This window comes from Dasypus novemcinctus, chromosome 3 (assembly GCF_030445035.2).
Source record: "Dasypus novemcinctus isolate mDasNov1 chromosome 3, mDasNov1.1.hap2, whole genome shotgun sequence".
Taxonomy (NCBI): domain Eukaryota; kingdom Metazoa; phylum Chordata; class Mammalia; order Cingulata; family Dasypodidae; genus Dasypus; species Dasypus novemcinctus.
The window spans coordinates 13,379,284-13,400,744 of record NC_080675.1 but is presented as its reverse complement, the minus strand read 5'-3'; the positions used below and the strand labels follow the sequence as shown (position 1 = coordinate 13,400,744).

At 59.5% G+C, this 21,461-nt stretch overlaps 1 protein-coding gene across 2 annotated transcripts in view; it reads right to left on the bottom strand.

Moving 5' to 3' along the window:
* ASB2 (ankyrin repeat and SOCS box containing 2) overlaps positions 1-20,719 on the bottom strand; it is a 41,086-nt gene extending 20,367 nt beyond the window's left edge. The window contains exons 1-3 of one of the 2 annotated variants that reach the window (XM_004465257.5): positions 20,318-20,719; positions 8,729-8,973; positions 2,574-2,663 (exon numbers count right to left, since the gene is read on the bottom strand). In XM_004465257.5, the coding sequence (XP_004465314.2) occupies positions 2,574-2,663; positions 8,729-8,934 (296 nt within the window). In that variant the 5' untranslated portion in view covers positions 8,935-8,973; positions 20,318-20,719. Of the gene's footprint in view, positions 1-2,573; positions 2,664-8,317; positions 8,444-8,728; positions 8,974-20,317 lie in introns of those variants that run through there. The other variant, XM_023590780.3, reaches the window with a different exon arrangement.
* Between the last annotated feature and the right edge of the window lie 742 nt (positions 20,720-21,461).

Here is a 21,461-nt window from a genome sequence, read left to right as displayed (position 1 = left end):
CTATGCCCAAGGCTGGCCCTGGCCCTGGCCCTCCAGCGCTTAGCTCCACCGCAGCCTCCTTGGCCTTCGACCTTGAGCTCCCCGACCGGTCGAGCCCTGGCCATAAGCCTGCACGTGACCACCGGCCTATATGTGTCTTTGGGTGATTACTCGACCAATATCTATCTGTCTCTTCCTCTAGACTGTGAGCTCTGAATGCTTCCTTTTATTCCCAGAGCCTAGCTTAGTGGCTGGTCCCTAATAGGTGCTCAGTAAATACTCACTGAGTGAAAGAATAAATGAGTGAGTGAATGAATGCAGAACCTGGCATGTGATCAGAACTCCATCAGTTACTTTGCTCCATCACCCCTTCTATTTCCCAAAAGACTGCCCCTTCTCCTGTTAGAGCCTTGCTTGCTTCCTTGGGAGTTCAGTTATTTCACCGATCTCGTTCCCTTGGAGAATTTGGAGGACACGCTGGCCTACAAAGACAAACGCGGGCACTCCAGAGCGCCTTGTCAGTGTTCGACTCCCCTCGAGCATCCCTGGGCTCAGGCTATTCTACGCCCGTATCCCTGAGTTGGCGCCACACTGGGCGTAGAGTGGCGACGCTCTGCGACCAGCAGGTTGAAACATGGCAAGCGGTCACTGCCGCGGGTGGAGACCGAGGCCCCCTCTCAGATGGAGCTCCTTGGTGACAGAAAGACAACTTGGGGATGGCTCCAGCCCGGGGGCTTTCAGTGACTGCAGCTAATGTTATACCAAGACTGTTTCCAACAGAGGATGCAGGCACGGAGGCCTCCCTCCAAAGGGACCAACACGTAACCCCACGGGGGGCTTTAGCCGCGCGTCAGCTACGACTCTCCTGAGCACAGAGCTCCAGCACCCGCGAAGCACCTGCACCGACGGGGTCCTGTTTGAGCTCCAAGCAGCTCTGAGGCAAAGGCCAGCCCCGCAGGTGGGTCCTGCCTTACAGTGATTATTTCTTCGGTCATTCATTCATTCATTCATTCACTCGTTCATTCACCAAGCAACCAACCTTCCCCATCCTTGGAGAGTCAGCGGGGACCATGACTGCTGTGATCCCAGGCCCACGCCTGGGGACAGCTCTGCATGCCTGGCCCCATTTCCCAGATGGAGAAGGTGAGGCTGGGGCCCCGGGTCAGGGACCAGGGGGGCTCTCAGGGTCTCCAGCGCCAGCCCTGCACCCTCCCAACTGCTTCCTCCAGCGTGCGCGGCACTTCCTCCTGCCTCTCAGCCTCTCTGCTATTAATAGCTTCAGAGCACATAAGATGCCGGTGAAACTGCAGACCCAGCAAGCACCCGATGAGGCCTGCCGCCCCCTGCCACCCCTCACTGCCACCTCGACGGGTTTCACTTACCAGCCGCCGGGGCAGCCCCGCCGGTGCCCGCTGAGTCTTGGCCTGTCTTCAGGGGAAGCCCCGTGCGGTATGTGTCCCCTCTCCCCCGGAGGGCCTTTGTGGGACCCCAGCTGAAGTGAACGGAGGGGGCCCATCCTCTTGCTTGGGGTGGGGAGGTGGGACCTGCCTGGGCTGTGGCACCAGGGCGCGGGGACTGGCAGCCGCACGCACTGGCGGCGCCTCCGTGAGCTCAGCCCGAGTTCCACCCCGAGGGTGGAGGAGGCTGCCGGGGGAGGGGGAGTGCCATCAGAGACCAATGAGCTGGACAGGACCCTGGAGGCCACCTTGTCCACCCCAACCTTCTCCTACGGGAGGCTCAGAGAGGGGCAGCGCCTCGCTGGCCGTCACAGAGGAAGTGGCAGCAGCGTGAGACTAGAACCTGTCCAGCCTTCCCACGGCACCGGGGCCTTGGGTCTCGGGGTGGAAAAGGGCTGCGCCGGAGAAACGGAGCCCGGGCCCGTTCCCTCCTCCCTCTCTGCACCACAACTGAGCGAGGAAGCAGGGCTACCCCCCGAGAGGACCCCTCTTGTGCTTTCAGCTGCCCCTAGGGCCCACATGGGAAGCAGGGATAGGAAAAGCCAGAGCTGTTTTCCAAGGCCCCAGCCAACCCGGCACCCTGGTGCCAGCCCCCCCGAAGCCTTCCCGCAGCTCTGATTATTTCTGGATTTTAACACCTGGCACTGAGCAAATAAAAGCAACAAAGCAAAACACAACATGTGGGCAGGGGTGTTTCCCAACACGGGATGGCGCGGGGGAGAGTGAGAGAAGAGGCACCCACGGAAGGTGCAGCCGGCTCCTTCGCTCCAGGCCTCCTGAGCATTTGGGCTGTGCCCCCAGATCGCCCTCTGGCTGGGTCCCCAATTCCGAGCCCCCCTGAGGGCTTATTCCGGCACTAGGGTGCCATCTGTGGGCCTCTCAGAGGTGAACCCAAGCCTGGCCCGCTCACCGTCCGGGAGGATCGGGGTCTGTCACCGAGCCGGGCTCAGCAGGAGCAGCTGGGTCTCGGGGGGGGGGCACACCTGGGCCTCAGGGGGACACCCCGGGGAGGGCCTTGCCTGGGAGGTCCCTCCACAGTGTCCCTGCCTTCCGGGAGGCTGGGGACCTGCTTCGCTCCCGCCCAGCTGGGAGAGCAGGCTGGAGTGGTCACGGGGGGCCGGGGCGGGCTCCACTTACGTCTTGGACATGCGGCTGTTGTACTTCTGCAAGACTCCTTGGAACAGGCCCCTGGCGGCCAGGGCCGGCGGGCTCTCCGTGGCGGTGGACCTGGAGGGAGCAGCGCAGGAGTGAAAGAGGGAAAAGTATTCTGCATAAGAGAAGCGGGTCATGGCTGGAGGCTGGACGAGGCGCGAGGGAGCGCGCGGGGGAGAGAGAGACTGACAGGCGCAGGGCCCTGAACCAAAGCAGATGGCCGAGTCCTCTCTGTGTGCTGGACACAGCTGCTGCGACTCCAGATTATTTTTGGCCCTTGGAGGAAGCCCTGGGAGATTTAAATGACCATATAAGACAACAATGAGGTTAACCTCACCCCCACCCTCGCCGTCCCCCTCCCCAGCCAACCACGCGGGAGGCAGATAGGAGGCAAGGTGACATTCTTCACCCCAGGAGGATGTGGGACGCTGGCTGGCGGCAGGTCCCTGGATGGGAGGGCCTCGGTCTCGGGGCCCGCCAGGCTGAGTCCCCGCCGGGCTGGGCAAGGTGCTCGTGGAGGGGTGGGGACCTGGGGGCAAAGCCGGGAAGCCAAGCCGTGCCTGTACCCTCACCCCCACCGCCCCAGCTCCTATTAGAGCCTTGGGCCCAGCAGGAAGAGGGTTATGGCAAAGGGATGTGTAAGCAGAGCCAGGAGGGGCCTGCCTGTGGAGTCAGATGGACATGGGTTCAAATCCAGGCTCCGGCACTTCCTAGCCTTGGGCAGATTGAACTTCCCTGTGCCTTAGTTTCCCCTCCTGAAAGAAGGCATGGGAACAGCCCCCATCTTGGAGGGCTGGGTGAGGCCTGCGTGTTTGGAATAAAGCGCTCACTGGGGTGCCGGACACACGCCGAGAGGATGCTCACCACGAACTGATCATTCATTTGAATCATTAATGCACCTCTCCGAGCCTCCATCCCTGCCTGACCCATGGGGCTGTTGTGAAAGGGTTACAGGTGGTACAAGCTGACCTGGGTTGTAGGGAGGACGGGGTAGGTGGCCCCACTGGCCCACTCCCCACTCTTGACAGGGCCAGGCCCCGGCCCCCCTAGGGCCCAGCTGGCCTGGGCTTGTGCACACAGTGCACGGTGGGGAGGGGGGGTCTTTGCAGGACTGGGGAGGGCATCGCTGCGGCCGCCTAGCACCCCAGAGGGCCTGGGGACTGGACCTGGGACCCCCAGAAGGAGCCACTCTTTTAGGTCAGAGCCTACAGGTTTTATGACCACCCTAGGCAAGGCTGGGGTGTGGGGAGAGGAGCGGGGCAGAGAGCGAGGGGAGGGAACCCCACAGCACCCACTCGGGCCCGGCCACCTGCAGGGGCCGTCCTCACCGTTGGCACCGTGGCCACCTTCTCCGAGCACGCGCCAGCTCCAGCGCGGCGCCCCGAGCCCCCGGCGTGCATTTCCTTCACCGACAGTCCTCGCTGCCACCCTCAGTGGTGGCGGTCCCGTCACGGGCCTTTCACAGGCACCTGTCAGCCTGCTCACTTTCCCCCCCCCCCGCCCCAAAGCCTAGGGGTCCAGTTCCCTCACGTCCTCTCTCCAGGTCTGCGGCTTTGAACAAGCCCCTTCCCCTCTTTGTGCCTCAGTTTCCTCAGTTGTAGAGTGGGGAGGCAGGACCGTACCAGGGGTCGGTGCTGCTCTTGTAGCTTTGGAGCCTTTGCTGAAATGAACGCGTGGGACACGCTGCATGTACAACGGAGCCCAGAGGCTCCAGCCCGGGAAGCTGCGGGGCCAGCGCTCTTTGACCTTGCTCCTGGCCCTGAAGGGGTCTGGGGGTGGCGGGGTGCTGCTCAGAGGCCCCGAGCCATGGGCTGACGGGGAGCAGCGCCCTGCCTGGGTGTCGTGCTCTTTCCGATCAGGCCCGGGGGCCCCGTTTCCCCTCGACGCCCGGAGCTGGGGAAGTCCCAGCAGAGCAAACCGCAGGGTTGAGCTAGGGGTGAGAGCTGCCTGGGCTCAGGACGGGATGTGGGCGCGGGTCACGACACGGGGGAGGCCCAGGCAGGGCCTCCGGCCCTTTGCACGTCAGTGGGCAGGGCCAGGGTGGGGGGCGCAGGGTTGCCACACACGTTCTCCTGGTGCTGGGGTCCAGCTCAGCCCGGGTCAGGGATGGCACCGGCTGTGCCAACGCGGCGGAGGGCACGGGGGAGGGCTGCCTTGTCAGCACTTGACGAGCTGCCAGCCCCGGGAGGGGCTAACCTGGGCTGGCACGGGTGGCACACGGACGTCCTAACAGGAACGGACCCTGCTAGCAAATAGGGGGCGTCTGCTCCGCGGCCCCCACCCGGCCGGCCTGCACCCTGTGGCACTGGATACATATTAATGGACGAAATCCTTGGAGACCAAACGAAAGCAAAAGCAGAAGCGCACGAGAACCGGTGACGAGGTCGGGGCAGCACGGCAAGCGTGGTGTGTGCTGCTGCCGGCCGAGACCTCCAACTGCAGGAGAACCGGCCCCTGCCCGCGAGGGGGTAGGGAGGAGGGCTCCCAGCTCCCAGCCAGCGCCCGCCCCCATTGCCGTAGGGTCTTGGAATCAGCCTCCCACCCGTGGAAGCTGTTTCTTCCTCACCCTCTGGCCAATCTGTCCTTCCTGGCTTGGGCAGGGTGGACTCACACAGAGAGAAGACCTAGAATCCCGAGCGCAGCCACGGCTGCCTTCCCATCCATCCCCTAGATTCCCTGGGCGCTTGCCATGTGCCAAGCCCTGTGAGAAGCACAGCACACCGGGCATCTCAGGTAACTCTCCAGTCTGCTTTGTGAAGGGGATGTCTTTGGCTCCCTTTGGCAAGCAAGGGTTCAGAAGTTCCAAGACATTTGTTTCCTCTAGTCCACGTGGTGAACTCCCATGCATTCTGCAAAGCCCACCTCCTCCGCTAGGTGAATCCACCCTTTTGGCATCCTTCCCATGAAAGTGGAGCAAGCCCCTTTGCTGTGCTTTTCCCGTGGAGTCATCGGGTACCTCTGGGTCTTGCCCCGCATTAGACTGCGGCCTTGGAGAGGCCAGGGCCCAGGTCTGCTTCACCTCTGCGGGCCAGGTAGACCCTGGCCACATCATGTAAGAGTCCTGTAAATGTGGGTGGCTTGATTTGAATGGTTTGCAGCTGTGCACATCCGAGCCCTAGCAAGTTCCTGCTTCGTCTTTTCCCGCTTTGTCTTCTTAGAAGTGTAACCTTAAATAAAAGGCAGAAGTATAAAGGCTGTGAAGACCAGCTTCCGGTAGGGGCTCTGGCTGTGCTTCCCGGTAACCCCACAGCGCGGGGGACAGGAAGTGAGCGCTGCCTTTGGGGGAGCCCTCGGCCTGCCAAGGTTTGGCAAATGACCCGCATCTCTTACACTGTGGCAGGAAAGGAGCAATTGCCAATAGAACACTGTTTTTTGTGTGTGTGTGTGCAGGAGATGCTGAATCTGGCTTTCGTTTCTGGGATCCCCACGATTCAGTTGACCCCTCTACCCACGGTTGCCATTTTGGTCACAAGATAATAACAATAAGTTATATTCCTGGACCATTTTCTTGACTTCAAAGTGCATTTATTTGCCTAAAATCACTTAGCGGGCATCCCCAGGGATCCAGGCTCTTTGCCAGGCACTGAGGCTACGACTGTCCCCGAGAAGGTCACGGTGTAGCTGGGGACACTGCCAGGGCCCCAAGGGGGCCCGTGAGCTTGTCTGCCAAGCAGAGGCGGCCTCTGGGTGGGCACCCGGGCCCCTCGGAGGGCAGGTGGGGGAGGCCAGCTGGCACCGCAGGTGTGGGGAGACGCCTTCGCCCCTGCTTCTCACGAGCGCGCCGTGGGACGCGCCAGCCGCGAGTACGTTACTGCCCTTTTAGGGGTGAGGCTGGAGGGCTCGGAAGAGTTACGGAGCTTGCTTAAGGGCGCATGGGCGAACAGCGACGGGGCGAGGCATAGCACCCCAAGCCCTCCGCGCTGCGCTCTCCTCGCTGCCCCAGCCCTCACTCCTCCGCTCCCCCATCCCTTCCCGCACAGGGGCTCTGCGGAGCTCGCCACCGCCAGGCTCCGGGCTAGGCTGCCCGCGAGAAGACCGAGCAGCCCTGCCCTCAGGGGGCTCCCAGGGTACTGGCTCGAATGGACAAATGCCACCCGTAAGGGGCAGCCAGGGCTGTGAAGGAAGCCAGGCGCCTTGAGAGGGGGTACGAGGGACCCCACGTGACTGGAGGGGGGTCAGGAGGAGGTGACACTTCATCTCCGTGTTTGGGAGGAGGATGCTGCGAGGCCAGAACCCCACTTCGAGGGGGTGGGGGCTGGAAGAGGCTTGGGGAGTCGGCCGCCCTGGCCAAGCGCCGGGCTGGAGGCAGGGACGGTCTTGGGTTTGGTCCCTGGCCCTTCCGTGTCTTGTCGTCTGTTGAAAGGACACGGAATGGGCGGCGTGAAGTGGGCTGATGTGTGCCAGGCACGTGGGGAGTGAGGGGTGTGAGTGGGGGGAAAAGGGGGAGGAGCACTGCCTGAGAAGTCCTATTAGGGGTCCGCTCCCCGGGAGGCCCCCAGCCCAGCCTCCTTGCAGAGATGAAGGGCCGGAGCCGAACTGGAGAGGCTCCAGGACAGCTCAAGAGGGAGAAGGGGCTCGCCGAAGCCTCTTGTGCCGGGGTCCCCAGTGGGACTGTGTGGCCCAGAGCAGTCACCTCGCTTTTGGTGAGCACCTTTCCTCTGGGAGGCTGGATAAACGGCTCAGGCCGCACTCGGGGTCTCCACTGCCTCACCCAGGAGGACGTCAGGGCCTGGACCTCAGGGGCCCCCTCAGCCGGCACATTTCTAAGGGTCCCTGGGACCTCGGCCTCCAGGTGGGGCTTCCAGGCTGCGGAGAAGGTCGCAGGTGCCTGGGGATGCTGGCTTTGGCTGCAGGACTGGTCTTCCCAGAAATGGTGCCTTTCTCTTTCTCTGGTCCCCTCCTGAGAAAGAGGAACCTGTGGTCTGACTTCAGCTGAACCGGCCGGAACGGGAACCAGGGTCTCTCCGAGGCTGAGATTAACCAGGTCCTCGGCTCCAGGTTTCGGTTTCTGATTAGGTCCCAGAATGGGGAGTCCTTAGGGGCAGCTCGGTGACCTGGGGCCTGCACACACCCCCAGCTGCCCAAGGAGGCTGCCTGCCTCACCTTCTAGAAGGGCCGCCTCCGTGCTTGGCGTTGCCCGGCCCAGGCAGGAGCCCTCCAGCCTGGCCAAGGGGCAGAGTCCCACGGGGAGAACGCTGGTAGCTTCACCAGGGGCCAGGGCTGGGATGCTCTGCCACCCACCTTTGTCGCCTGAGACTGGATGTTGAGAAAAGCCTGCTAATTGTTATTATGGTGCTATTTCCAGAGAAGGAAGCTGAGGTTCAGAGAGGTGAAGCGATGCACCCAAGGTCACACGGAGTCAGCTGGCTGCTGGAGACCGTGAGATTTGGGGCCCCTGCCCCAGGGCATGCCAGTGCATGACAACATCCAACCCCACAAACTGAGCTGCATGAAATATACGGTGAAAATCAGCCTCACCTGTTTCCCTTTATGCTCTTGACGTGGCTACTAGAAAATATAAAATTGCCTGTGCGGAGGGCAGTTATGGCTCCCACTGCGTTTCCATTAGATGGTTCTGCTCTAGAGCCCTGCGAGTAGGAAGGCGAGGGGGTGCCGAGACGGCGATCTGGCGAGGAGGCAGGGAGGCTTTGCTGGGCAGATGCCCTCTGCTTCCCAGACAGGATTTCCCAAGGTCGCTGAATAGATAGGGATGGAAGAGCTGGACCCACCTCATTCAAGCATCAAGCCAGGGGTGCAAGGCCACGGCGTGGACTTTGGAGCTAGACAGTTCCAACCTCTGCAAACCACCTGCTCACTGTGTGACCTGGAGCAAGTTACTTTGCCTCTCTGAGATTCAGTTTCCTCACCTGCAAAATGGGAATAAAGCAAAGTGCCTGCCTAGAGGGTCCTTAAGAAGATTAAATGAGGCAAGAGATGTACAACACCTAACAGAGCACTTGGCACAGTGAGAACTCAATGACTTTAGACAAGAAATGTAAGATGTTAGGGTGTTAAAGTGCATCCTAGAGACCAGGACAAACTGTTTTTGGATGAACGGTGGTTGTGATCTGCACTTTGTGGATGCCCCCAGATAACCAAGTCCTCAGGCCCGCTCCCCTCCTCAGCCTCGCCTTGCTCACCTGGTCCACGGGTAGAAATGGGCAGGTTGGCGGTTGGCACGAGCAGACGCGCTGGCCTCAACAGCGGCGGGGCCCCGTGTCTTGTCGGCCAGGCTCTGCTCGATGGCCATCTGGACCAGCTCGTCCTCGCTCAGGCTACTGTACAGGCTGTACTCCTCGTTCCCGATGGCCCGCTGCCGGGCCCGGGCACTGATCTCCGTGGCCATCCTCTTCCACCTCTCACCCCAACCTCCAGAAGAGACGCTCTGTGGGGAAGAGGAAGCAGCAAATCAGAATCCCTGTGAGGACACCAAACCGTCCTGGTTCCTACCAGTTTTGCAAGACAGTTATGTTTACCCACGGAAAACGTTGTGTGTGCTTTCTTTTGGCAACCACTCATTCATTCTTTTATCCATTCATTAGGTTATATGATCCACCCAACCCCTCATCCACCTTTCCATCCATCCATCCATCCATCCATCCATCCATCCATCCATCCATCCAACCATCCACCCACCCATCCATTTATCCATCCTACCATCCCTCTATCTGTCCACCCAGGTGCCATTTATCCATCCATTCTTTTATCCATCTTCCCATCCATCCAACCTTCCACCCCTTCACCCATTTGCTTTTCCATTCCATTATTTATTGAGCCCCTACTCTGTCCCAGCCGTCTTCTATGCACTGAGGATAGGACAATGGTCCCAACAGACAATACGCCCCACCCCCTCCAAGCCTCCGGAGCCATGCTTGCGTTCCTTCCTTCCGGTGCACTCTCCTGGCGCTTCTCCCTCCCTCGGCCCCAGGCTAGGGCTGAGAATACTAAAGCTGAATCGGACCCAGGTCTACAATTGAGATCCGCGATCTAGTTATTAATAAAATCAATAGTTACAGTAACTTGCCATGCAAATTCCAGGGACTTTCTTCTAAAAATAAAAGCAATTGCCTTGAGGAGAAATGGACTTTGGTCAACTGCTTTTAGGTAATGAAATAAAATCAACCCAGCCTGACTATCGTTTTTACGGACTGCCAGCAGCGTGACAGTAGGTCCCTGGTTCTTAGCCCTGGCTGCACGTTAGAATCATATGGGATCTTTTTTGAAAATACCAAAAATGTCAGGGCTATAATTTGGTGTGTTCAGCAAATCTGTCCCCTCTCCCTCCCACTGGAGGCGGAGTATCCACTCCCCATTGGTGGTGGGCCTGGTCACGTGACTTGCGCCGACCAATGACCGTCGGACACGAAGCCGGCAGAGACTCTCACGGGCTTGTGCAGTGGGGCTTCCTCTCCCTCTCCTGCCACTGCTGGGAGAAGAGCAGCCCCTGGACCCACTGCCCCTGCATCCTGGGCCCGGGGTGAACCCACCAAGGGCAGCAGGAGCCCGATCTGCCCAGGGGAGCCCGGGCCAGCAGGGCCTGCAGCTGGAAGCTGAGCCCCCCAGGAGAGGCTGGCCTGGGCCAGCTTATTTGGGGTGCTTTGTTGTGGGGCCTTCCTGGGCCCTAGTTAACTGAGACCAGAAAGACTAGCTCAGGCACGTCAACAAGAAGGTATACAAATGGCCAACAACCGAACATGAAGAAGCTTAACTTCCTTAGCATGGGGGGAAGTTCAAGTTAAAACCCCCTAGACACCACTAGAAAGGCTCAACTGAAAGAGATGGAAAATACGAAGTCTAGGGGAGGATGTGGAGCTGCCTGAATTCTCACCACCCCCGTGAGAGTGTGAAATGGTAAAACCACTTTGGAAAATGGGTGATACTTGCAGAAGCTGACATCCATATGTTCTGGGGCTCCGAAATTCCACTCATAGCTAAGTGCCTCGGAGAAGCGTGTGCATGTCACCAAAAGGCAAGAACAGCCATCGTAACCCCCGCTGGAGACCGCGGCAACTTCCCGGGATGGCCAGTAGGCATCGACCACAACCAGCGAACCACCCTGCCCGGACTCACCCACCCAGCGCTGAGCTCGAGAAGCCAGAGGACTCCATTTATGTGAGGTTCAAGGACAGGCAAAACTGATCCATGGTGACAGAAGTCAGAATGGCGGCTCCCTCGGGCGTGGGGATGGGGTGCTGAATGGGGAGGGGGGCGAGGGGGCTCCTGGGGAGCACGCGGCGCTGTGCCTCTTGATCCGCGTGCTTATGGGGGCGCGGTTCAGCCTACGTCCCTACGTGGACCTGCACGCGTGCGCTGCGCACACTTTGCTGAGCAGGTTGCCTGCGGTACCACAGCTACTTAGAGCAGAGGGTGTAAAATCTGATTTTAAAAGTCTCAGTGCTTGGGCCCCGTCTCAGACCAGTTAAGCCAGAATGTCTGGAGGGAGGCCCGGGTTTCCCAGTAGATGATTCGGGAGCACCACTCTTGGAGCCACAAAGCATAGGGTGAGGTGGGAGGACAGTGAGCTGGAAACGTGGCGTGGGGGGGGGGGGGTCCTGACCCTGGACCCGTTGCTGAACCCTTTGTAGGAACTCTTGGTGTAATCCCCCTGCACTCTGACACCCCCCTGGTAAGCACTGCAGACCTCCCCATGTCCCTGCCCACCTGAAACCTTCAAGGCACCTCGTCACCCAGCAGCATAAAGCCTGCGTCCCTTGCCCGAGCATAAGCTGATGAAAGCCAGCCCTCAGACTCCCTTCGCCCTCCCTCCTGTGCTCACCCAACCTTCCAGCCAACGAGGACTCAGTTTTCCACATTCAGTTTTCCACGGCACCCCCGGTTCCCGCCCCGGGGCGCTTGCTCAGGGCTGTGCCTGCCACACTGCGCTTCCTTTCCCTCCTTAGAACTCCTCCTCGTTAATCAAAGCCCAGAGCCGGGGGCCCCTCTGCTAGGAAGCCCCCTCCCGCATTCCTTCAAGACGCCTTCTGCAAATAGAACTCCCCGCTCTGGGCTGCGGTTGGCAGTTCCTGTGCGACCTTGAGCCTGGCTCCTCTTTCTCAGGAGAATGCCCATTGAAGTTCACTGTGTAGGTGACTGAATGTCTCCATCGTTTTGGGGTGTGACAAGCCCCTTTGATTGTCTGACCAACAGCCGTTCCCCCCACTGCCCCTGGCAGCAGAACCTGGCTTTTTTCAGGCAACAGTGTGCCAGTCCCGATGATGAATCACGATTGTTCCTAGCCAGTTGGGACATTCCAATCCCTTTGGCCAGTGACTAGTCTTGGGGTAGGCATGTTGCCTAATTTTGTCCAAAGAGATGTAAGGGGAATTCTGTCGGGGTGATTCTAGGAAGGACTTTCCTCCTTAATAAAAGAGAAGCTAGTGAGGAAAATGATTCCTAGCCCACACCCCCACTGCATGCTTGGAAGATTTGATGCTTGGAGAGGTGGCAGCCACCTTGTGACCATGAGGGCAGCAGTGTTGCTATAACATGTTTGACGGAGTAAAAGATTGGTTCTGTGGGTCCTTTATTATGTTGTCAAGCTGCTGAACCAATGCCAAGTCCACCTACCTCCAGCCTGCTTGTTAGGGAAAGAGCACAGCTCCTTCTGGTCTAAACCCATGTTTAATTGCGTTTTCCATTATATGTGGCCAAAAACATCTTACCCTGGCTTGAAAAGTACCAAGACCTGGTCCCACGCCAGACCACTGACCTCAAAGCCTCCAGGCACGGCTGTGCTCAAGGCGTCCCTGATGACTTTAGTGTGTGGCCAGCAGTGAGAACCGCTGCCCTGGACCCTGGTGTCAGGTGACTGCTCTGTGTTCTGCAAGAGGACGGGAAAGTGGCGTCCTGGCCTCAACATCATTTTCTGCCTGATGTTTGGCATGTGATTTTTTTCCCTTTTGCAGCAGCACCAGTTTTGTTTATTGTGAAAAGATGGACTCGAGAGACCGGGGCTCATGTCCCAACTCTGCCATGCACATGTCTCTTCCTCTCTCTGACCTTGATTTTCCCATCTGTTCCGTGGCAGGCTGGACTAGAGCAGGCCCTCTGGCCTCCCCCTGCCCCAGCCCGTCCAGCCCTGGCTTCCCGCCGCCCTCCCTGCTTCCTGCCGGTCAGGGTAGGGCCAGGCCCGCCTTCGCTGGGTGGGAGGGCCTCTGGCTAGGGGGTGACCCTCTGAGCCGGGCGTGGCTTTCCCTGCCTGCCTGGTGCAAGGTGAGAGCTCAGCGCACGTGCGGCTATACTGACCTGAAGTGCTGGAGCCCGGGGTCTGGCCCAGCACCGTGGTGCCCCCATCTGAGGGAGGCTGCCAGGGGGCCAGGGCCCAGGGCCAGAGCACTGGGCTGAGAATCAGATACCTGAGTTAAGAGTCTCCCTGCTGCTGCTAAAGTGCTGTGTGGCCTCAGCCAAGTCCCTATCCCTCTCTGGGCCTCAGTTTTCCCATTGTAAAAGGAGGGGTTGGGCGCAAAAGTTTCCAAGGGCTCCACTGATTCTCAAGCTCCTACAACTCAGCGAGCCATTTGGTTCAGCTCTGTGCCATTGAACCCCAAACCCCCGGCCCTGGGCGTCCCTTGTGGCCACCACGATAGGCCCATCATATGCAAGGAGCTTAGCGGTGGCCGAAGCGGGACAGGGAGCGAGGTGGGAGCGGAAGTACTTCAGGTCGGGGTGTCAGGGCTCCTCGTTCTAGTTTCGATTCCGTAACTCCCTGGCTAAATGACCTCGGGCAGAGCAGCTTCTTCCCCTTTCCTGGTCTCGATTCCTTTATCGGTAAAAATGGGAATGAGACAACCTACTTTATTGTGTTGCCGGAGAATAAATGTGATTGATGAGGTTTAGGCAGCTTATAAGGGGCAAAGCGATTCTTTAAGGGGGACCCCCTCCAGCCTCTCACCTGGGGGGCCCTTGAGCCTGGGGAGGGCCGGTCAGAGGCTAACGGACGGCCACCGCCGCTGCGAAGGCAGCCCGTCTCCTGCAGCTCATCCCAGGCTCACCAGGTCCTCGCCAAGCACCCTGCCCCATCCCCCCACCACCCATGGGCTGTCCCAGAGGCTTACATTTGCCAGCTGTTTCATGTCTTCGCCCTCACAACAGTCTTGGAAGGTAAGAGTCATTTTCACTGAATTAACTCATTAATCCATCTACACCCCAGTTCCTTCCAAAAGGAACCTGGCGCTGCTAGGCTACTGCTCCCATTTTACAGATGAAAAAAATTAAGGTCCAGGGATGGGATGGGAAGGGCTTGCGTGAGGACAGACAGCTGGACGGTGGCAGCTGGGGTTTGAGCCTGCATCTTCCAACCTCACATTTAGAGCTCCGGGACTTCCAGGAACACTGCTCCAAGCCGCTGGCCCACAGGCGACAATCCCCCTTCTCGGCCAGCTGCAGCCAGCTGTCCAGCCGGCCACCGCTACCCCCGGCCGGCACCTGTGCTCTGGGCCCCACACTCAGCTCCCAGCGTCCAGAGGAGAGTTCCCGCTGATGGGGGAGGGCTGAGCTGGAAGGCTCGCGGGGAGAGGGGGTCTCAGCCTTTGAGGGGGCGAATCTCCCACCCCATGTGGGGACCAGTTGCCTCTGCCTTTGCCACTGAGATCCTCATCCTTAGAGGTTCTTGGGCAAGTTACGGATCTTTAGCTTCCATGTGTGCAAGAGAAAGATTCTAGAAAGTCTTATCTCTACAGGGTTGGTGGAGGGACCCAGAAGGCTCGCGCACACACAGGCTAGGCTGTGGGACTGGGAGCGTGATATGGGGGCTGCTGCGGGGGACGGGCCGCTCAGCCCCAGCACGGGGGGGGGCATTTCGGGAGCCTCCTTGAAGGCAGATCATGGCTCAAATCACGGCTAGGCCAATGATGCGACCTCATATCTCAATTTTTCCACCTGGGAATGAGCACAATCGATGTGCCTATTCCCTGGGGGTGGGATGGCCCTGGGCAAGGCCCCGCCTCTCTCTGGGCCTCAGTTTCCCCTCACTTTCATGCTGCCCAGCCTTTGCCTGGGGGCCGGCTGCCTTTTAGCCTGAGTCAGGGAAGGGTCAGCCGGGAGCCACCCCTGGGGCCCCTGGGGCTCCTCTTTGCCCTCTCTGCCATGCCCCAAACCTTGACTCCAGGAGAGCTTCTGGAAATGGGGGTGGCAACGGCTGTGGGCACAGGCAAAGCCCTCAGAACAGCGCCGGGTCGTCTGTGGCTCTTCTGGGGCAAGGAGGGGCCGTGGCGCAGAGGGTGGGGGCAAGATGAAGGGAGGCGAGAGGGCAGCCGCCACCGTCCTCCTGCACGCCCTGGGGCAGCACCTCCCGGGCCTTCCCACCCCCCGCAGCCCTTGGGGCCTCAGCGCACACATCTCCCCCCCAGGAAGCCTCCCTGATGTGGGGCTTCCTGAGCTGCGGTGGCTCTAACTGCCTGCTATGGGGCCTGTCACGCTCTAGAGTCCGGAAACTTCCAGGAGAGGGGAACCGGGTCACATTTACATTGCAACCCCCTGGCCTAGCCCACGGCCAGGTATGCAGAAGGAATGGAAAATTGCCGCCCACAGCTGACGGCCCGAGCCAGCGCAGCAACGCCACCTGCTGGCCGTGAGAGGGGACAGGTTCTACTCCTCACCTCGCTTGGCCAGAGGTAATGTTAGCCCCGGGCCTTAGGGGTAGCAGCAGAGTAAACCAGGGGACCGGGAGAACAGTGCCTGGCCCGTGAAATTTTTCTGACGTTGTCCTACAGCTCCCAAGATGCTGGGATTCTCTGCACCGACCCCAGAAAGTGGGCAAGGAGCCCTGACCCATTCCTGCCAGGAGGGTGCTTGCTCGCAACTCCTTACCATTGTGCAGTTTTTAAGGGACCCGCTCAGGGCCGGAGATGTTGGATCTGCCCACATGCTCTGGCATTAAAAAAAGAGCAAGGGCCAAAGCATAAGGGAGCCCAGGAGCCCCGGGCATATCCTGTGGCTCAAAAGGGGCAGCTGTGCCTCTGCCCCCCCAGGCCGCCCTGAGCAGCCCCTCTGGAGCCCGCGGAAGCCTCCTGGGGGTCCCGGCACGCGCCCGACGCAGGCTTCCCAGGGGCCCGCCATGGGGTCAGAGCTTGGGAAGGAGGGGGCTCCCCAGCCGACGCCCGCCTGCAGGACGGCTTCGTGACACCCGCCCTCCTCCCTGCTCAGGCCACCTGCTATCCTAGAAGGAGCCACCCCACTGTCTTTAATCCTGGGCTTGCATTTCTGCACGAGGCACCCGCTTCCAAACGGCAACAGTGGATGTCGAGTGAGCTGTGCCCGGGCCCATAGCGAGTGCTGCATATTTGAGCTGGGTTACCTTGTACCTTTCAGGTGCGAGAGGTAGTGTTCAAGTCGGCTCTCAGGCAAGTGCCTGGTTTAGACCCACCTGCCACTCTGCAATCCCCACTGCCCCATACAGACGCCCCGAGGGTCAAGAGCACGCTGCCGTCCCTTGCAGTTAATTTATGTGCTCGCATACCCCTAGCCAGGGTACTGCTGTTCTCATTTGACAGATGAGGAAACTGAGGCACGCCTGAGGAGAAAGTGATAATGGAGGGACCTTCGCTGCACCCCCTGACTCCAAGCCTCGTTCTCCTCCCCTGAACAGCAGCTCCGGCTGCGCTTTAAGCTTTGAGTAAAGGTCCGTGTTAAAAAGGGAGAGTCTAAATATATGAAGTTGGTTGTATACACACTCGCGCGTGCCCACGCACACACCGTCTGTTTTAATACATACACACCGGAAGTTTCAGCGGCTCCCCAAAGTCACATGACCCTTAGCCTGAGGCTATCCTAAACATGGCTGCCTGGGCTAGCCTGGGGCCACCCGAGGAAGCGGGGAATTAACCCTAGACCTCCAGGGCCCCGGCCCCACTCCTTGTGCTGCCCTCTCCTGGTGAGATTTACTTCTCCACCTGCCCTTCCTCCACCAGCCACGTGGGTCCTAGGAACCCAGAGGAAGTACTTCCGGCAGAGGATTTGCACCTGTAAGATGGGTCCACGCCCCTTCCCGCCCTGTCTGCATTTTACCAGGAGCACCTGAAAACCTAACCGACTGTAGCTGGTGCTGGGGGGTCCCTGGACATGTCTCAGCTGGCTCTGCTCCCTGCACCCTTGGACCTTCTCACTGCTACCCTGAGGGAGGATTATTCTTCCCACTGTGCACACAGGGAGACTGAGGCCCAGAGAGTACGTGGCAGAGGGGTCTGCCCGCCCCATCTTTTCACCAGACCCCCTGCTACTGTGATTATTCAGGGCCTCGGGCAGTCGCCTGTGCCCCCCAAGCCCGCTCCTGAGGAGCTCTCTGCTCAGCCGAGGGCCGAGCCAGCCTGGGCAGGGCCGGGAGGAATGCAGGCCACCCTGCCCTCCACCCCCAGGAAGGGCCAAGGCCAAAGCCACAGGGGGCCCTTGGCAATGGGGCGGTGCTGACCCGGGCCTCTGACTGCCCCGGGGGCTCCAGCGGCTGAGGGCTTGAGCCTTTCATCCAGGTTCTGGCGACTCTCCAGAGCACCTCTGAGCTCTCAGTCCCCAATGCTCTGACACCCTGCGGTGTGCCTGGCTTCCCGTGGGTGACCAGGCCTCGGGCTTCTGAGGCTGGACCGGGGCTGCTGGAGGTGGCAGAGGGTGTCTGCTGAGGGCTGTGGGCCTCCGCTGACTCCCCGATTCGGGCTCGTCTCCCCATCGTGCGGGGAGGAGGCAGAGGCCTGGGGGGGTGGGGCAGGGCTGCCTCCAGGTCGCCCGGGGACTTGAACTTGTCCAGAGCTGGTGCTGCTCGCACGACACCACCTCCCTGGAGCCGCCGTGCCTGCCGGCCGGAGGAGGACACACCATGTAGCCGAGCACCCCGCCAGGGCCTGAATCTGGTAGAGCTCTTTCTCCCAGGGCCCTTGGACCCTGGGAACAGGTCTTGGTAGTTCATTTATATCAGTGAACATTGAGGAAGCCACCCCGATAAAGGGGAGAGAAAGGGCAAAAAAGAGAGAGGGAAGAAGGAGCAACAAGGGGAAAAAAAGATCTGTTTTTTTGTGGAAGAGATTCTGCTCCAAGGAGGGGTGTCGAGCCCGCACAGGCCCCAAGGCCCTCGACCCGAGGCGCTGCCCACGCACGCCCGCTGAGAAAAGCACCCGTGAATGCCAAGTTTCCGTTTTACTTCTTTGGGCCCCAAACTACTGAGTCTCCAGGGTCCCCTCCATCTCAACCGCCGCCTCCCACGGTCCTCCCTGCCCGTCTCGCTGTCCCCGTCCCGCGGCAGCCAGGCCCATCGGCGGGCTCAGCCTGGCCCAGGCCTGGACACAGGATTCCAGCCCCTGACCCAGTTTCGGCCCAGGACTCTGCGAACGCCAGGCTCTGCCAAGCGGGCCAGAGCCTGGGGCGGGGGTGACGGGCGGGCGAGCCTCCAGCGGCTGCTGCCTGTGCCCCCTCCTCCCCCGCAGCCCTCTCGGCAGCTCAGCTTTGTTCCGTCCCACGGCTGCTGGGAAGGACAGACCCTCACCTGGGTCCCTGGCTGGCAGGACACACGCAGGGCCTTCTGGAAGCTCGGGCTCTGGGCCACAGAGCAAAAAGGCTCAGGTGGGGCCGGGGGCCTTCCCAGAGCCCCCGCCTTGCCCAGGTCTGGCCTCGGCACTGCCTGGAAATCCTCTAAGCCAGGTCACACCAAAGCAGCAGGCCCTTACTCCTTCCTTTTACCCTCTCTCCCCCTTGTGTGTTTTCTCTCCCACCCTTACGCCTTTTCCTCCTCCTCTCTCTCTTCCATGTCTTTCCGTTTTCCTTTCTCCTTTTCTTTAAAAATTTCAGGCAGGTTAGGAATCAACTAACTTTGACATCCCCACTACTTCCCAAAACATTCGCCTCCAAAACGACGCTCTTAAAACCTTCCTTTACACTAATAATTCCAAAAGCAGGTGCTTAGGAAAGAAGATACAAATGGCTCCTCGGGGCGCCCTGACCCTCCGCGGCCCAGAAAGGGCAGGGCCCTCGGGCAGGCCCAGAGATATTTTTGTACCTCCTTCGGGAAGACTCTTGGATCCAGCCTGTCCCTAATATACAGGCATCTTATGATGCCTCGACCGTGCCAGGACACTTTCTCTCCAGTGCCTGGGTGGTTCTGTTCACCACGTGCCGGGCCGCAGGAGCACGTAGGAGGCCCAGGGGCCAATGTTTTCTAGCAGTGAGGCTCAGGAAAGACCCTTAACATCTCAGAGCCTCAGTGTCTGCATCTGGAAAATGGCAGCAACCATCATCTCCAGCTCCTGGTGCCCTGGAGAAGAGCCAGCGAGAGAAATCACCACAAGCACTTGCCCAGCCTCTGGTCCGTGCTAAGCACTCCAGAAATGCTTGCCTGGCTGGGCTGTGGTTGTTAATTGTAGGGGCTCTCTGGAGGGATTGTGGGGGGCCCCCACCCCAGGAAGGAGGACAAGGCCTGGCCTGTTTGTGCAAGCACCGATGATGCAAACTGGAAGGGCACCAGGTGGGCCTGCTGCCAGAGTGGCGAGGCGGCCGGGTGTAAACAGGCCGCCACCAGCTGTCGGGCCCATCTCGCCGCTCTGGAAGGGACCTGGGTATCGGCCACTGGCGGCTTCGTCGTGCTTCTGCTCCAGGCCTCTGATGGCAAAGGTCAGGGGGGCAGCTGGTGCGCTGGTCCCGTCTGGCTCTGCCTGGGCCCCTTTGAACTCGCCCGAACCCTGACTCCTGCAAGGAGCTTCTCCTGCGGTGGGGAGGGCTTGCCGTGCAGGCTCTGCCTCCCCCGCCCCCAAGTGTCAGCCAGTCCCCTGCCCCCTCCCCCCAGTCTTCAAAGGGTTCCTCGGGAGCTGCCGAGGTCGCGTCCAGGCCTGCCCCTGCCTTGCTCAAAACTTTTCAGAAAATGTTCAGTCATCTCCCTCATGATCCCCTGCCCAGCTCCGGGCCCCCACTTCTCACCCCTGCGACCCTTCCGGGAGGCTGTGCTTTCCCATCGCCACCACCCCCGCTTGTCCCCCTTTGCTGGAGCTGCCCCCTCCGCTGCAGAGTCCTCTCCCCACCCCTTGGCCTGACGACAGCCCACCCACCCGTTTGGAGCCAGCCCGAGTGCCATCTCCTCCTGGAATCTGCCCTTGTGCCCTCCCACAATGTGCACACACAGACACACACAGGGAGATGCGCGCTCAGACACGCGGTCTCGCCTCTCTGCATTCCCACAGCGCTTCGTTCAAGCTCGCCCGACACCTCCCGTTCTCTGCGGCGCGTCATAGATGGTTTGCAGATGCCACCTCCTGTCCTGAACCCCAAGCCCATGGCAGGTAAAGTCACCGGCACCTTGGTTGCTGTCACCCCCACAATTCCGTGCACACGCAGACACTTCATCAAGGTTACATTACATTGATTCCCCACGAAAATATCCATCTGCCCGGCTGTGGGAAAGCCTTTCTGAAAGTCACAGGCCTGGCGCAGCTACTGCCCCAGGCTTACGGCATCAACAATAGCATCGTTGATAATTGCTTGTGCATTTCCATTTTTAGAAGCGCAGAGCAGAGTGGTAGTCTGAGCAAGAGCCCTCCCGAAAAATGGACAAGTCCATGCAAATTACTGATTCTCTGTCCCCCAAATGCAAAATGAAAGTCACCGGCATGCTTCTAACCCGAGAGAAATGGAGCGACAGGGAGAAAGCAAGAACGGAGCTTGATTCGAAGAGGCTTCGAGTGGGAACTGCAGCGCCCTGTCCCAGCCAGCCACACCGCCTTTAGCAAGGTCTCCGTAAGAAAGTTGAAAGCATGCATTACCTGGTAGGCTCTGACACAAGGGGACAGTTCAGGGGGAATAAAAAGGGTTTTCTTGAAAGTGCCTTATTCAGAACATGCCCCCTGAGTTTCCTCTCGGTCCCAGCCCTGAGTTTCCGGCTGCACTGCCAGGCAGCGCTGAAGTGCTGTCCTTTGAAGTAGGGAGTTTATTTTGGGCCCACCGCATGACCAAGGATGACAAGCCAAACTATAAGATGTTATGAATCTCAGATTTCCTGCGTGAAGCTTGCGCTAAGGAAGCTGCAATCCTGCCTCCAGCCCCTCTCGGCAGTGTCAGCCTCTTGCTTCACGGAGCACCTCGGAGCTGAGCCTCCCAGCGGTGGTGGCCCTCCCTGTCGTCATCATTTGTGATCCTTGACATGGAGGCCATATATGGGTATGTTTCTGGAACTACCCAGAAGGGAGAGAGAGAGAGAGGGAGAGAGAGAAAGGGAGAGAGAGAGAGGAGAGCTGGGAAGAGGAGAGAGAAACAGGGTAAGAGGCAGAGAGAGAGAAAGGGGGAGAATGGAGAGAGAATCAGGAGAGAAGAGCAAGGGAGAAAGAGAGTGTGGGAGAAAAGAAATAGGGAAGAGAATGAAGAAAGAGGAGGGGAAATGGGAAGAAAAGGGAAGGGAAGAAAAGGGAAGGGAAGGGAAGGGAAGGGAAGGGAAGGGAAGGGAAGGGAAGGGAAGGGAAGGGAAGGGAAGGGAAGGGAAGGGAAGGGAAGGGAAGGGAAGGGAGAGAGTGGAAAGAAGAGGAGAGGGAGGGGTAAGGCATAAATGGAGAGAAGGAAGGATAAAGGAAGGAAAATAGAGAAAAGCAGCGAATAGAAGGGAGAGAAAAACAGGGATAATGTGAAAGATGAACAGGGAGAGAGAAAAGGAAATGAAAGGGAGAAAGAGTAAGAGAGGAAGAAGCCTGGACAGGCAAAAAGAAGAGGGATGGCGGGAGAATGGGGAAGTGAAAGGGAGAGGAGGAGGGAAGAGGGCTCAAAGGAAGGAGAGGGGACAGAGGGGGCAGAAAGAGAAGGGAGTTTGGAGCTATCTGGAGAGAAAGGAGGAGGCAAGAGAAGAGAAAGGGAGAGCGGGAGAAAAGGAAGGAAACAGAAAGCAGGAGGAAGATGGAGTGAAAGAGAGAATAGACGAGG